This window comes from Lycorma delicatula, chromosome 1 (assembly GCF_047948215.1).
Source record: "Lycorma delicatula isolate Av1 chromosome 1, ASM4794821v1, whole genome shotgun sequence".
Classification (NCBI taxonomy): Eukaryota; Metazoa; Arthropoda; class Insecta; order Hemiptera; family Fulgoridae; genus Lycorma; species Lycorma delicatula.
Genome location: NC_134455.1, coordinates 150,539,020 through 150,552,797, shown reverse-complemented (window position 1 = coordinate 150,552,797; position 13,778 = coordinate 150,539,020). Strand labels below are relative to the sequence as shown.

The following is a 13,778-nucleotide window of genomic DNA, read 5'->3' as shown; positions in this document are numbered from 1 at the left end:
TGACAACTAAGTTACACTATCCTGGCATTGGTTATTTATTATTATAATAATGATACATAAAATTTATTATCAGTAGCAATTTATAATTGCTATTGTAATTAGTAAAAGATTTCAATTATAAAAATCATTAATCACAGTAATCAAGGTACATGTATCTTTTATTTTTATTGTGAATTAAAAAAAAAAAAAAAAAAAATAGTACACAGCCTGGTAAAAATCATTTTTTAAAAATACATAGAAAATTAATTGTTTTAGTACTACATTTTAAAAATCATTAATACTCTAATATTCCTTCTTTAACCAATCAGAAAGCTAATGCTTTCACTCATTTAACTGAAACTGATAACCCATTATATAGTTTCTTACACATAAGAGTGGACTTAAAAATAGCTGAAAGATGAATTCTGGGTGTGCTTCAGGTATAGACTGAAGCACTTTTAAGTAACTAACATTCTTTAAAAAAGTCTTTGAAGAGAATAGTGGCTTAGATTCCATTTGAAATTGAATATTTTATATCTATATTTGTATCTACATCTATATCTGAAACACCTTAACAGCATCAGATGACACCAAAGGGCAATTCTGTAACAAATTGGAAATTCAATGTAAGCATTATATGTTAACACATCTTTTTTTAACCTGTAAATTTTTTTCACCTGTAAAAAAAATTAATTTCTTATAACTAAAAATACGGAGGATATTCCAATTTAAGTAGTCAACAGAAAGACAACTTCTATTGTTATCATTAAGTCAAATTTAAAATAAAATTAATTTTAGAAAATATGATCTATCTTTATAAATGAGCAAGTCATAAGAAAACCAGTTTTTAAAATTATCCAAGAGGAGATCGGTGAAGTGATGCAAAATCAAATAATTATTAGCAGAAACATCAAAGCTTGTTCAACTGCAAATAGGACAGTTTGGCTTATCTCACTATCAAGGGGGAAATCTTGGATAAAAAAAAAATTAATCTTCTTATTACAAGGAACAATATTACATTTTTAAAACTCATCTTTACCACTTTACTAGATTAGATTTTTAAAAAAAAATTCAAAGAAATATGATTGTATTTATTTATTAAAGAATTCACTCTACATTTTGAATCACTTGAAGTGATATGTTATAAAAATCGAGATTATCCTTAAGAAGGATATAAACAATATAAACAATGTAGCACAACTTTATTGTTTTGAATCCTCTGTTGAAAACAGTACTCTTAAAGGATACATGACAGAATAATTGCAAAATCAATTTTAATGTAATATCATAAATCCCATAATAAATTTTATTGTTCAAGAAATTTTAACAGATTGTACATGTGGTGACTGTTCTCAATTTTTCTGAACAACAAAATGTCATGTGGAACTGATAGCATCTCTGTATCAAAGAGTTTTCCATGAAATGAAATATTAATTAGTATAAATGTCTAAAAATATACTTGAAGTTTCTAATTGCACACTAATACAATTATACAGTAAGATATAAAATAATACTACTTAATGTTTCTTCTTTTAATAGTAAATAAGATGATTCATCTCTTTTTAATATTAGTGTGTTCAATGAATTTTATAACATCTTATCGAACACATTATGTTTGTTATTTTATACTATCATCTACCTACATTTTTTGTATGATATTAGCATATAAACTAAATTCAACATACAAACAAATATGATAATTAAGTAATAAATATTTAAAAGTGAAAACAATTCTACAGTGATTACGATAAAGAAAAAAAATTACATAGAATAAATAATAAATTAAAGTTTGATGTACGAGTAAAAATAACTATGGGTTTTTCGAAAGGGAGACAGAGTGATTCATACCCGACATGAAAATACCTGCAATTAGCCATAAAAAAAATGTGACAACTAAGTTATACTTATTGGACCTGGCATTGGTTATTTATATAGAGGAAAAAATAATGATAAATGAAAAATCCAAGAAATTAATGTTTTTATTTGTTAACATTTACTACGTTAAATGGAAAAGAATAAAAAGGTTTCCACTGAACATACAATTAATTAAAAGTAACCTAAGAGTTCTTTTATGGGGATGGGGGTTTAAGTAAACCCCAATCTCCGTAAGTTTAAGTAAACCAAAAGTTTTAAAAAATTCCAAAAAAACAGATATTTTTAAACTTTGATTGCTCCATGTTTACCAACAACTTGCCCCAAATATATGAGTCTGTATACCAAATCTCATCAAAGTAGATATATCCAGTCAAAAGTTATTAAGTTTCAAACACACCAACATACATAAGAACATACGTACATAAGAACACTACCTCTTCCATAGGCGAAGCCAGGATTTTCTCCAGGGTGGGCCAATACAAGATAACACTTTTTGTTACAAAATGGTTTTATTTGAACATTTGAAAATACTAAAAGTAATTACTTGCAATGTTATCCAAACAATGCTAAATGTTATTCCAGCACTAGCCTATGAAAGTTCTGGCTAAATCTTGACAAAATTTCTTTCTAAAATTTATTTTTAATTTTCAGAACCCTCATTAAACAAAGAATGACAAGCTGATTTTCTGTCATTGTTGATCGTAACAAAGTTGTTACCTTGCATAAGGTGCTGAAGGATCTTTTGATAGTGCACTTGTGCAGGTCTGTGCAACTGAAAGAAATAGCACCTGTTTTATGGATGGGTAAAACAATAGGGACTATTATGAATTTTGAACCGCTCACTATTTATTAGCTATCAAACTTTTAATGTTTTTTATTATTGAATGATGGTATTTTTTAATAAACCGTTAATATTTTGTACAATTTGTTTTTTTATTTGCAACTAATAGAAGTAGCTAGTTGCAAAATCAATCATAAAATTCAAAACCAGTTTATTAAGCAAAACTGCTGCAAAAGTAGCTAATTACAATTTTCAGTCATTATTTAAAATTATTGGAGTGTGGTATACTTGTTATTATTTCTATATTTAGTATTGTATGAATTTCCTTAAAATCTCAATAGTAAAGACATCAAAAAATCACTATTATTACTAACAAAAAAAACAGTCTTCGCATTTCCTGAACATTTTAGGTTGCTTTAATTAGCAACTCATTGACTAAAATGAAAATAATATACATAATATACCTTTCATGCTAAAACAATTTGTAATATCCATTTTAGATTACTACTGTTACGAGATTACGGTCTGAACTAGCTCAAATTTATCAACTCACTCACTCACACTGATTGCAGCAATTAATTAGGGAACAGAAGGCAATAAAATCCAACCTTAAACATTCTATAATCTTCAAGTTTTACCACAGACCATCCAGATCTTGAACTGCTAATTCCCACTCGTTCACCAGAAAGCGCTTCTGCCGTAATTCAAACATGCTTTCTTCCTGCGCAATACTATTATAACCTATTAATATTGACCTATAATCCCTTGTTTAACTAAATGAGACAGGGGGGCAAGCGCCCCCCTGTCCCACCATTGTTACGTCTATGTACCCTCCACTTTGTTTTAGCTTTTTGATGTCCCTGGGTCATGGAACATTGAGAAATGAAAAAAAAAACTATATTTTTGACTCATTACCATACTTTCCTTCTTTGCAGCATAGTTATGGAGCTATGATGCCATAAAAGTTAAATGGTTATCAAAGCACAAAGTTACTGTGAAGTATTTTATAATTTTAAATTACAAAGATGGTTACTCTGTGCCATAAAGTAATATTTAAAGTCAAGAAAAAGTATTTAAGTTTACCAATTAGTTTAAAGCAAGAGTATATCTGCATCTCGTAAAGTATTTTAATGGAATAATAGTTAGATATTTAAAACAGTAATGTTTATTTTTAAATGAAATTGTAGCTAAAATGTTAAGAAATTTGAATTAATGATGAAATGAAATGGAACAATTAATGCTTAAATGTGATTTCTTCTGGTAACTGACCCCATAGGGGAAGACACCCTCTATATGATGGTTTCAGTTGCCATGCCACCCTTCCATACCTAGGCCTTATGGGCTTTACTGGAGGTCATCTTCAGCAATGACATCTTTCAGTTAAGCCTCGCCCAGGATGCTGCCGATATGAATGCTACAAGTGATATTCCCATCAGTGTACTACTAACATAAACTCCAAATAAAGCACATCTAGCAAAGTCTCAAACAAGACTTACTGACTTTCTACAAACGAAGGAACTGAACTCTACCTACCCGAAAGGTAAAAGTGAGTTCTGACACACAACAAATCATAAAATGCAACACAAAAACACTAACAAAACACATAACAATAAATAACGTAACATAAAACATAACTAATGAAAAACAAACAAATCTATAACCAAACAGAAAAAAATTTAGCAATCATAAAACAAAATAATAATTAAATCTATCATAAACATAATGAAGGAAGTTGTGTTCCCCTTTGTTATGTAATATAACAAGTTATGTTTCTCCTCTTTGAAGGATAGTTAGTTCCTCTGGTAACTATCATGTTTTAAAACATTTGAAAGCTAAATTATTCTGAAATTCTTGCTTACACCAAAACCTTTCAACTACAGAGTTGTCAGTCACATTACTAAATAATGTAAGGAATGAAGTGGTTTTCCTTTTCCTTTGCTGTCTTCACTGAGTCAATTATACTGCTCACATCAGTATTTTCCATTCTTGCCAAAATGATATATTCCAGTAAGTTTTATAAAATTAAGCTGTTTATTATTCTTCCTGTTTCATGCAGAAATTGCAGTGGGTATGATCTTTCAAAGAAGGCAACTCTAACTAGTGCCTCTTATACCACCACAAATGGGCTTGGTGGATTACACACATATGGCCAATACAACCACTTCTCTTGAGACATAGATGGTCTCTATTGGGTAGGAATTTAATAGTAATATTTTGACATTAATATTACATCACACAAAAGTAGTAAATTTTACACTAATTTTTTTCTTTTATTTGCAGAAATTTATAGATTGCAATTCCTACTTCCAAAGCTGTCTGAAATCAAATGCTATTAAAGTGTGAATTTTTTTTTCATTTCACAAACAAGATTTTCTATTTTATAGATTGTCCAATTTTGTGTCACAACCAAGGTATGTATTCGAGGTGCTTTTTTTAAAGTAAGGTCCATTTTGAATTTGGTATCTACATACGTAATGTAACCAGAGGCGCTTGGTTAGCTCAGTTATTTCAGTCAAGAGTCAGTTGTTAGCAACAAAAGTTTAGTCATTTTGTGATTAACTGTTTATATTCATCTATTTATAATGATGAGTGCTATAATTTGTGATCCAGCCAGATGCAAAATATGAGGATTATTCTGATCTTTGATGTCAAAAACAATTCTGTGGTTAAAATTCACAGGAAAATTTATGAGCTGAATATTATGAGTAACACTTAAGTAAATAGTGGTAACAATCATTTCAAGAAGGATGAATTAACATTCATGATGAAGGACATAATGGCTGGTTGTCTGTGGTAATGCATGATTAAATTGAAAAAGTTGATGAAAAAAAATTGAGAAAACTGGCACTTCACCATGATACAACTGTCTTAAATGTTTCACGATCTTTGATTTATGAAGTTTTTGACTGAAATATTGTGTGTCAGATGGGTGCCAAAGATGTTAATAGACACATGCAAGGAAAAATACCATACTGCAGTTCATAAATCTTTGTAATGTTATGTAAATCAAGGTGATAAATTGTTTGATCACATTTTTACCGAAAATGAACCTGGTTTTCTTATTCGAACATAGAGAAAAAGAAGCAGTTAATGCAACAGTGGCATTCATCATCTCTTATACTGAAGAAGTTCAAACTAGAATGTTCAGTAAAGAAACTTATGACTATTGATTTTTTAAGATAAAAGGAGCAATTTACTCATAAATTTAATAATCGTGGAACTATGTGAATGCAAATACATATTGTGAAACATTAAAAGAAATCTTCAAAAGCTATAAAAAAACAAATGTCATGTATGCTATCCTGCAGGATTTTGTTTTTGTATGACAATGTCCAACCACACATGGCAATTCAAACAGTGAAGTGATTGGGAAAATTTCAGTAGAAAATCTTTAATCATCCACCTTATAGCCCTGACAACTCCCAGTAATTACTTTCTTTTTCTTCGCCTTTAACGGCGGCTTGCATCACAAAGGTTTGACAATGATGACAAATTGAAAAATGGTTTAAATTACTGGCGGCGAAATTTCTTGAAGAGGGAATGGAGAAGCCAGTGAAATGCTTTGAAGAACGTGTTGAAATTGAAGGCAACTATATAAAAACTACTTATGCAGTTTAGTAATAAGATTACTAAGTACATAAGAGTAGTTAAGATTGTTCATATTTTTCAGTTTGGTTTTTATTTTAAAATGAACCTTACTTTAAAAACACGCCTCGTACAACTACAATGAACAAATAATAAAAATCACTGTTTGCTGAATTACAAGAATACACATAATAGTTAATATTTTAGTTTCACAAATAAATAACTTTTAATATAAAATATTATAAATTAGTATTTGTGAGTGTTCTACACTATTTTTTTTTTCTTTTTACCAGTACTGTTTAAAAAAGAATATATCTTAAGGTAATTATTAGTCAGAAATTATTTTTGTATAATTATTCAACTTACGCTTAAGTAAATGTTCTCGTTTTGGGCTTGGTACTTTATAACTGGTGCCTAATAACTGTTTTCGAATAGTAACAATAGATTTCATTCTGGTAACAGCAATTATTGCCAAAGCAACTAACCTAAAAAAGAAAAAAGTCACAATCAAAGTAATATATATAATGAAACTATAACATATCACATTTGCTCTTTTGTTGTTTCCTGTATACCACTGATGAAGGGGATGAAATGAGTAGTTGTGTTACTCTTAAAACAGTATGATGCTATCATTTGAAACACATATTATTGGATCATTTTCTCACTCTTACTGTCAAATTTATATAACCACTGTAAACTGAAAAAGTTACACCACACTTTTTACATCACATCTTCCAACATTATATTATTTAATGTGAAACTAACTTATTACTTTTTAGTAAGAATGCTTCCATTTTCATTACGAACAACATTTGAAGGTAATGAATTTAACAAAATTTAATTAGAGGCTAACATTAGAACATTTTCCTATTACTAAATTAAAAAATCAAAAATCATCCACATTGATAATTTTTTTGATAATCCACTAGCACTGAACGTGTTAATGCTATTAAATGGTTAAGATGCTTATCTCTTAAGATGTATGATTAAGATGCTTATCAAGTCAAGTCGGCCTCCCATGCCTTTAAAAATCTAAAGTTACTTTTAACTGAATTTAAATGGTTGTATTAAGGGTTTCAACAGACACTATATCAGGAATGATTTGTGTCTGCAAGAGAATAAACAACTGCTGAACAGTAATTAAGACTTACACCCTACATGAAGGTACATGTAAAAAAGTAAATGAATACAATCTTACCATGACATCAGTTATACTTCAAAGAAGGCAAAAATTTACAAAAATTAAAAAAAAATTGTAATTACTACATTATTAACAATTATTAAAGAAATGAATTGGATGTTCAATAAAGACATAAGAAAAAAACAATTTAATGTAAAACACTAAGACATTTTTCTAATCAATAAAACAAGATTTTGAATATGTAATTTGAAAACACTTAATGCAGTTAGGGATTAAACGGTACAATAAAAATTTAACATAAAATTAAACCTGAACAAAATGTTTATAACATTACAAAGATTTACTTACCTAAGTGATTTTCTTTTTGAAGTGCTTGGACGGATTGGGACCCAACTTGAGTTCTGAATTTTTTCACCGACAGTGGACATCAGTTTTTCTTCTGATTCTTGGTAGCCTTGAAGAGCCAGCATGAGATAACGTTTTTGCCAAATTAGTGCTTTTCTGTGACTCTTGCTTCTGATGTAAAGGCCCATGAAATACTTTGCCTATGTTATAAAAAGATATATTTTTGTTTACAGAACTTTTACTTTTCTATACATATAATTATTTTGGTGAAAATTACTTTAGTTAATGGAATTATGAAACAGAACTTAATATCTCTCAAGGTGAAGGCAGAAGGGATTATGGCTAGCAATTTTAATTGAAATTTACTAACAAAACTTATGATACTATTGTAATCAATTTCACTTACATATAATAAGTGCATAGTGTAAATGCATGATAGTTATATTTACATCAGAAGAAAAATGAATATGAAAATTAAATCACTATAAAAAATTACGTGTAAGAAGAAAATGCTACAAACTAAATGAAGTAATAAAGACTTTGAACATTTTTTCTGAGAAACCAGTTTTATAGGGCAGGCTTTTTATTGAACTTGAAGTGAAAGTTAGTTTTATTACTTTAAATATTACTTTTTTCAATAAGACTGTAAATGCAATATTTTTATACTGATAATTGAGAAAGTTAAAATAAAATTGAAAAAATAAATAAAAATATACAAAAACAAATTTTTCTGTGGTGGCATATTTGTAAGATACTCTGTGCAAAAATTTAAGCCTCTTTCTATTTCTGATGAGATTATTTTGTTCCACATAAGTTTTTTTTGTACATTTACTATTATTCAAGGATGTAAATTTGTACTGTTGTCTGATTACCTAAAATGCATTCAAAAAGAATATCCAATATATAATTTGGGGCACTGTCATTGTCATCTTTGCTTACAACTAGAGAATCTGAATTATTACTTTCAATACCTCTAAATTTATGTAATTTGAATATAATATCACTTTGTTCTAATGATTCATCCACGTATAAAAAAAAAACACAAAGAAAAATCTGTACAAAAAATTGAGGTTAGTTTTACAGACAATGGAATGTTTATATTATACGATCAATAATGATTTTACAACATTACAATTTTCAAAACTTCATCATAATCATAAAAATAAAGAGGTATAGATTGATTAATAAGTGTGTTCAATTGAGACTAACAATAATAAAGAATATACTACAACGTTAAAGAATATGTTCCATGAGAGATCTACATAAGTGCTTCGGATCTTTTAGAAATAGATATATTGTTGGGTAAATTACATAAATTAAACACAGCTCGTTTGCCAAAGTATTGGACTTTAATTATAAAAGAAAAATAATAACTGACAGTACATTACGTACAAAAGGCACATAATCAACAAATCAGTTTTTGTCGAGACTGTACAATCTACTAAATTAGAATTGAAAAGTTTGATTTATAAAATAACAATCCCAAAAATTCATATTTAAACATAAAACACTAAAAAAATACACATTCATAATTCCAATTTTTCAGATAGTATAAAAAATCACATTTTGACACTATTAATACATTGACACTATAATTCTAAACAACAAATTATCAACATATAGACAGTTAGATTAACTAAACAGTTCAAAGATTAAACTACTAAATTAATTATTGACCTGTACAAATGTTGTACTGTAAACTTCACAAAGGAAGATATTAATATTAACACAAAAAGAATGATTGCACAGAAAAAATATAAACATAAAATGATAATCATACATATAGTCTAACTTTCTGAAATTAAAATTCAAAAAGTTTTCTATTGATACAGGAATAATAAACTCATAAGCAATATGTACACACATTCATAAATAAAGTTTATCAAATTGTACCTGATGATTTCTCAAAAAGTAATGTATTGTTTAAGGGGAGATCCTGTTGCTTATTACTATTAACGACAATGTAGACATTCAGAATATTCAATAAACATCTCATCTCATAATAAATCAAGTATCTACTTATTGGAGCAGCAGTATTTGATGCACTTGATTCTGAGACTGAGAAGAAACATTGGGAGTTCTTACAAGGTAAAAAATTACTCTAGAATATACTAGGAATACGATTTGAACTGAAGCATGTAACAGATTTTAAAACAAATATTGTACACTTTTTTCACAAAAACTTTCACTGAAACAACAAAATAATGAGAAAATCATAAAACAAGGTAAATGTAAATATTAGTTGTAAAATTGTGTTAACATCTACAATGAAGACGCTTGAAAGACAATGTAGACACTGTACGTATTTTATTGAAATTCATTGTACGGTTAAGAGCAAAGTGTAAAAATATTAATGAATAAAAATTCAGGAGGTTTAACATTTACGAATAATACGCAGCATCACAAATTTGTAATAACCACACCAAAATAGAGTAAGAAAACTTGAATGAGTTGCAGGCAGAACATCCGCACCCAGTAGAAGTCTGACTTGCACTAAAGAAAGGTGGCGTGATGAGAAGAAGGGGAAGCAAACTAGGCCGTAGACAGAAGAGTGTATGTGTGTACGACAACAGGTAGTGTGCAAGTGTTAGTGCGGAAATTCAGGAACGATAGACATAACAAAGATTATTTTTATATACACAAGCAGATCATTAAAAGAATTACATAAGACTAATAAAATAGTTTCTGAATACGAACAAGTTGAGGAATGACATCATCACAGACAAAGAAAATTAGACTTCTAGGAACTTTGACAACAACATTAAAATTGGTGAGAACAAAAACAGTTATGACTAATTTGGTTAAATAGAAATTGTTTTTATGAATCATTACGACCACAGCAGACAAAATAGAAAATTACAGTGAACTTGACACTACGAGAAGACCTTGAATTTATTGGATTAAAGCTACTTGACGCATTGACGTAAATATATATATATATACATGTAGAAGTGATAAGTATGTAATAGTTGCATTTTCAAATACACCATATCTGCGGAAAGATTGACAATTGTAGCTTTAAGAGTTATAAAGGGGCCATCATACAGTCATCTTTTAAACAGTCACTATTTTTTTCTAATTAATTTATTAAATAATTAATGAACAATAATTGTTAAGACAAACAAGAAATAATACTATTTTAAACAACAAACTGCAATCATACTACTAAAAAATATTCTAAGTAAACTTACATCTTTATTCTGATTCTTATATGAATCAGCAGTCTGACTAAGACATTCTTCTAATTCTTTATTTTTTTCTAATAATGAAGCTGCAGTTTTAGTTAGCTCATCCTTTTCTTTTACCAACCTCTCTATTTCGGTATTCACTTCCTAGGAAAGCAATAAACAGACAAAATTATGAAAATCTTACAACAAAATTAAATAAATTTCATTTACACAGTCCTGACACTTGGGTAATAAAGTAAAGAAACCACAAATAAATATTTTTTATTAAACAGGTAAGCAACCAGCACAACTTTTAAATTTTGTTTAAGTTTAGTTTTTATATCATGTTTTTAATTTGTTAGTCAGATGTGTCTTTATAATTAATTTTATTGTTCACAAAAAATGCATAGTCATAATTTTGGTCCTACAGATAGCAACTAGGCAGAACTGGAAACCAATTAGTATTTTGTTTTATTATTATTATTATAAAAAAAATAAATTCAAATTTTTATAAACAAAATGCAGCAATATTAAACTCAATGAATTATTGACAGAAATGTTTTGTTTTGCAGTCCATTGCTTGTATCAAGGATCAGCTGGAGTGTCCACTTAAGACTTAAATGGAAGCAACTTCCCTACTCTCTTGAAAACTGGCTTTCCATTACATCCTATCAGAACACATCAGAGATGGTGTTTGAATTACGGAAATTGGATGCGTTACTTTATAAACAAGCAATTTCACTAGAACCTACAGGGAATATTGATATTAGTGTTGGTAATAAAGTATCACAACATTACGGTAATGGTGTCTGCAGCAGAAACTAGCATTCTAAAGTCTGGTACATTATCTAGACCCCTAGTATCATGTGGACTGAAAAAGTGTTTCTCAGAAAAAAAGAGTGTTTCTCCTTGGTGAGGAGAACATTAGTACTTGACAAGAAAATTTGCCACCATTAACAGCATAATTTTGGTAAAATAATTTTTTTGGTTAAACCATAATTTTGGTAAAGAACACAGCACAAAGCTAAAGCCATTGCAGGTAAACCTGTGTACAATCTGATCACATTAACAACTTGTGATGGAGAGGAAGTCACCACACATAAAGAAATCGCTGAGGCATGCTGATCATTTGACATGTTACCTGGACCAGATGTCATTCCCTATGAGTTCATAAAGTTAACTTCCAACCAGAAAAGATAAGGTTCTAAAAACATTTAATAACCCCTGACCCCTGGGTGGGAAGCACCCACCTTGTGATGATCCTGGTCGCCACACCATCCCCTCCGTTCCTAGCCCTAATGGGCTTTACCAGAGATTATCTTTTAGACTCTAAACTTGATAACACAACAGTCATCAGTTTGGCCTCTGTCAAGATGTCACCGATGCAAATGCCTAAGTAGACATTTACGTCAGTGTATTTACACAACCTACTATTGCCTCTCTGTAGCCTATTCAACCACGACCACCTATGATAATTTACAACCCTCAACTATCCAATTAACTGAGTCACAGAAGCGCGATCCCTGCACCTTTCTCTAACACTGAAGGTTTCACACAATTACTCTTCCTATAACCAACTTAAATTAGACTATGCACTAAGATGATTACTTGATTGAGTTTTTAAACATCAGAAATACTATCCTCATACCAACAAAACAAATGTTGATCGCAATAATAACAATTTTGTCTTGCAATTCAATTTACTCAAAGTTCTCTTGATTTATTTAAAAATCAAGAGAATGATTTAAAAATCATTCTCCACACATCCACCTCATCCTAACAGCAAATATCTCAGCAAACCAGGGCTTGATGCCAAATCTTGCCAAAGTAAGCACCTAGTCACCTGGGTTGCTGTTCTTTCAATACATTTAACAGTATCAGACCCCCTCAGCCATCCCACGCAGGGCTAAGAATCCAAGGAAGTCAGCAACTATGTTCCATTCCTTTTTGGTTTTCCAATTAACCTGCATATCAAAACCAGAATTGATCCTCACAAACTCTCTAGCTACTTTGGCATGTTCAGCTTCGTATCTGGGATCATCAATGGCCCTTTCTCTGGACACAAGCTTGAATTAATCAAATCAAATCTGGCCAACCTATCTCGAAAAGTACTGTGTCCAGAAACTGTAATATGCAGATTGGAAGAAAGCCACCTCAGTACCTGCATACTTTTCACATCAGGAAAAATATCATGTGTAATGGCTGTCAGATAATTCAGTCCACCTGACCTGCCATAAATGGAAACCTTGGTCATCTATTTTTTTTTAATGTGTTCAGAGGTAAGTTGGCCTACCTTCTTAGCATCATAATGTAACTGGCATTCAGTTGCAAGGATATCAATGGGATTAATACCAGAAATAACAAGGACCGCTTCTTGAGAGACAGTCCTTTAGGCACCAATCACATAACAATAAGAGACGCTCTGTACAGACAGGTACAGCATACAGCATTATAACCTTGAATACACCCTTATATAGAACATGCATGGTTCTGAAATTCACCCCCTAATCAGGGTGAACAGCTCTCTGAACATTGAAGAAAGCAGAACAAGCCTTTTTGGCATTGAAGACTTTCATCAAGGATAACACTTAGATCCTTCTGCAGCAGGACATACCTAATTCAGCGACCCTCATTGATATTTGAGGTCATCAAGTAACAGCTAGTCTGCCCTTGAACAAATCAGGGAATGACATCCAGTCCAGGTAAATGTCAAATGATCCGCGTGCCTCAGTGATTTCTTTATATGCGGTGATTTTTGTTCTCCATCACAAGATATTAATGTGACCAGATTGTACACAGGTTCACCTGCAATGGCTTTAGCTTTGTACCATGGTCTTGGAATACCAAATTTATGATATTAATGTGGCAAATTCTCTTGGCAAGTAGTATTGCTCCCCTCACCAAG

General features: G+C 30.2%; 1 protein-coding gene across 6 annotated transcripts in view; it reads right to left on the bottom strand.

Moving 5' to 3' along the window:
- The window catches only part of LOC142324100 (uncharacterized), a 363,200-nt gene that overhangs the window by 9,792 nt on the left and 339,630 nt on the right, over positions 1 to 13,778 (bottom strand). For all 6 annotated transcript variants that reach the window (XM_075364751.1, XM_075364759.1, XM_075364778.1 and 3 more), the window contains 3 exons: positions 10,898 to 11,038; positions 7,710 to 7,906; positions 6,587 to 6,705 (listed from right to left, as the gene is read on the bottom strand). In XM_075364751.1, the coding sequence (XP_075220866.1) occupies positions 6,587 to 6,705; positions 7,710 to 7,906; positions 10,898 to 11,038 (457 nt within the window). The remainder of the gene's footprint in view (positions 1 to 6,586; positions 6,706 to 7,709; positions 7,907 to 10,897; positions 11,039 to 13,778) is intronic.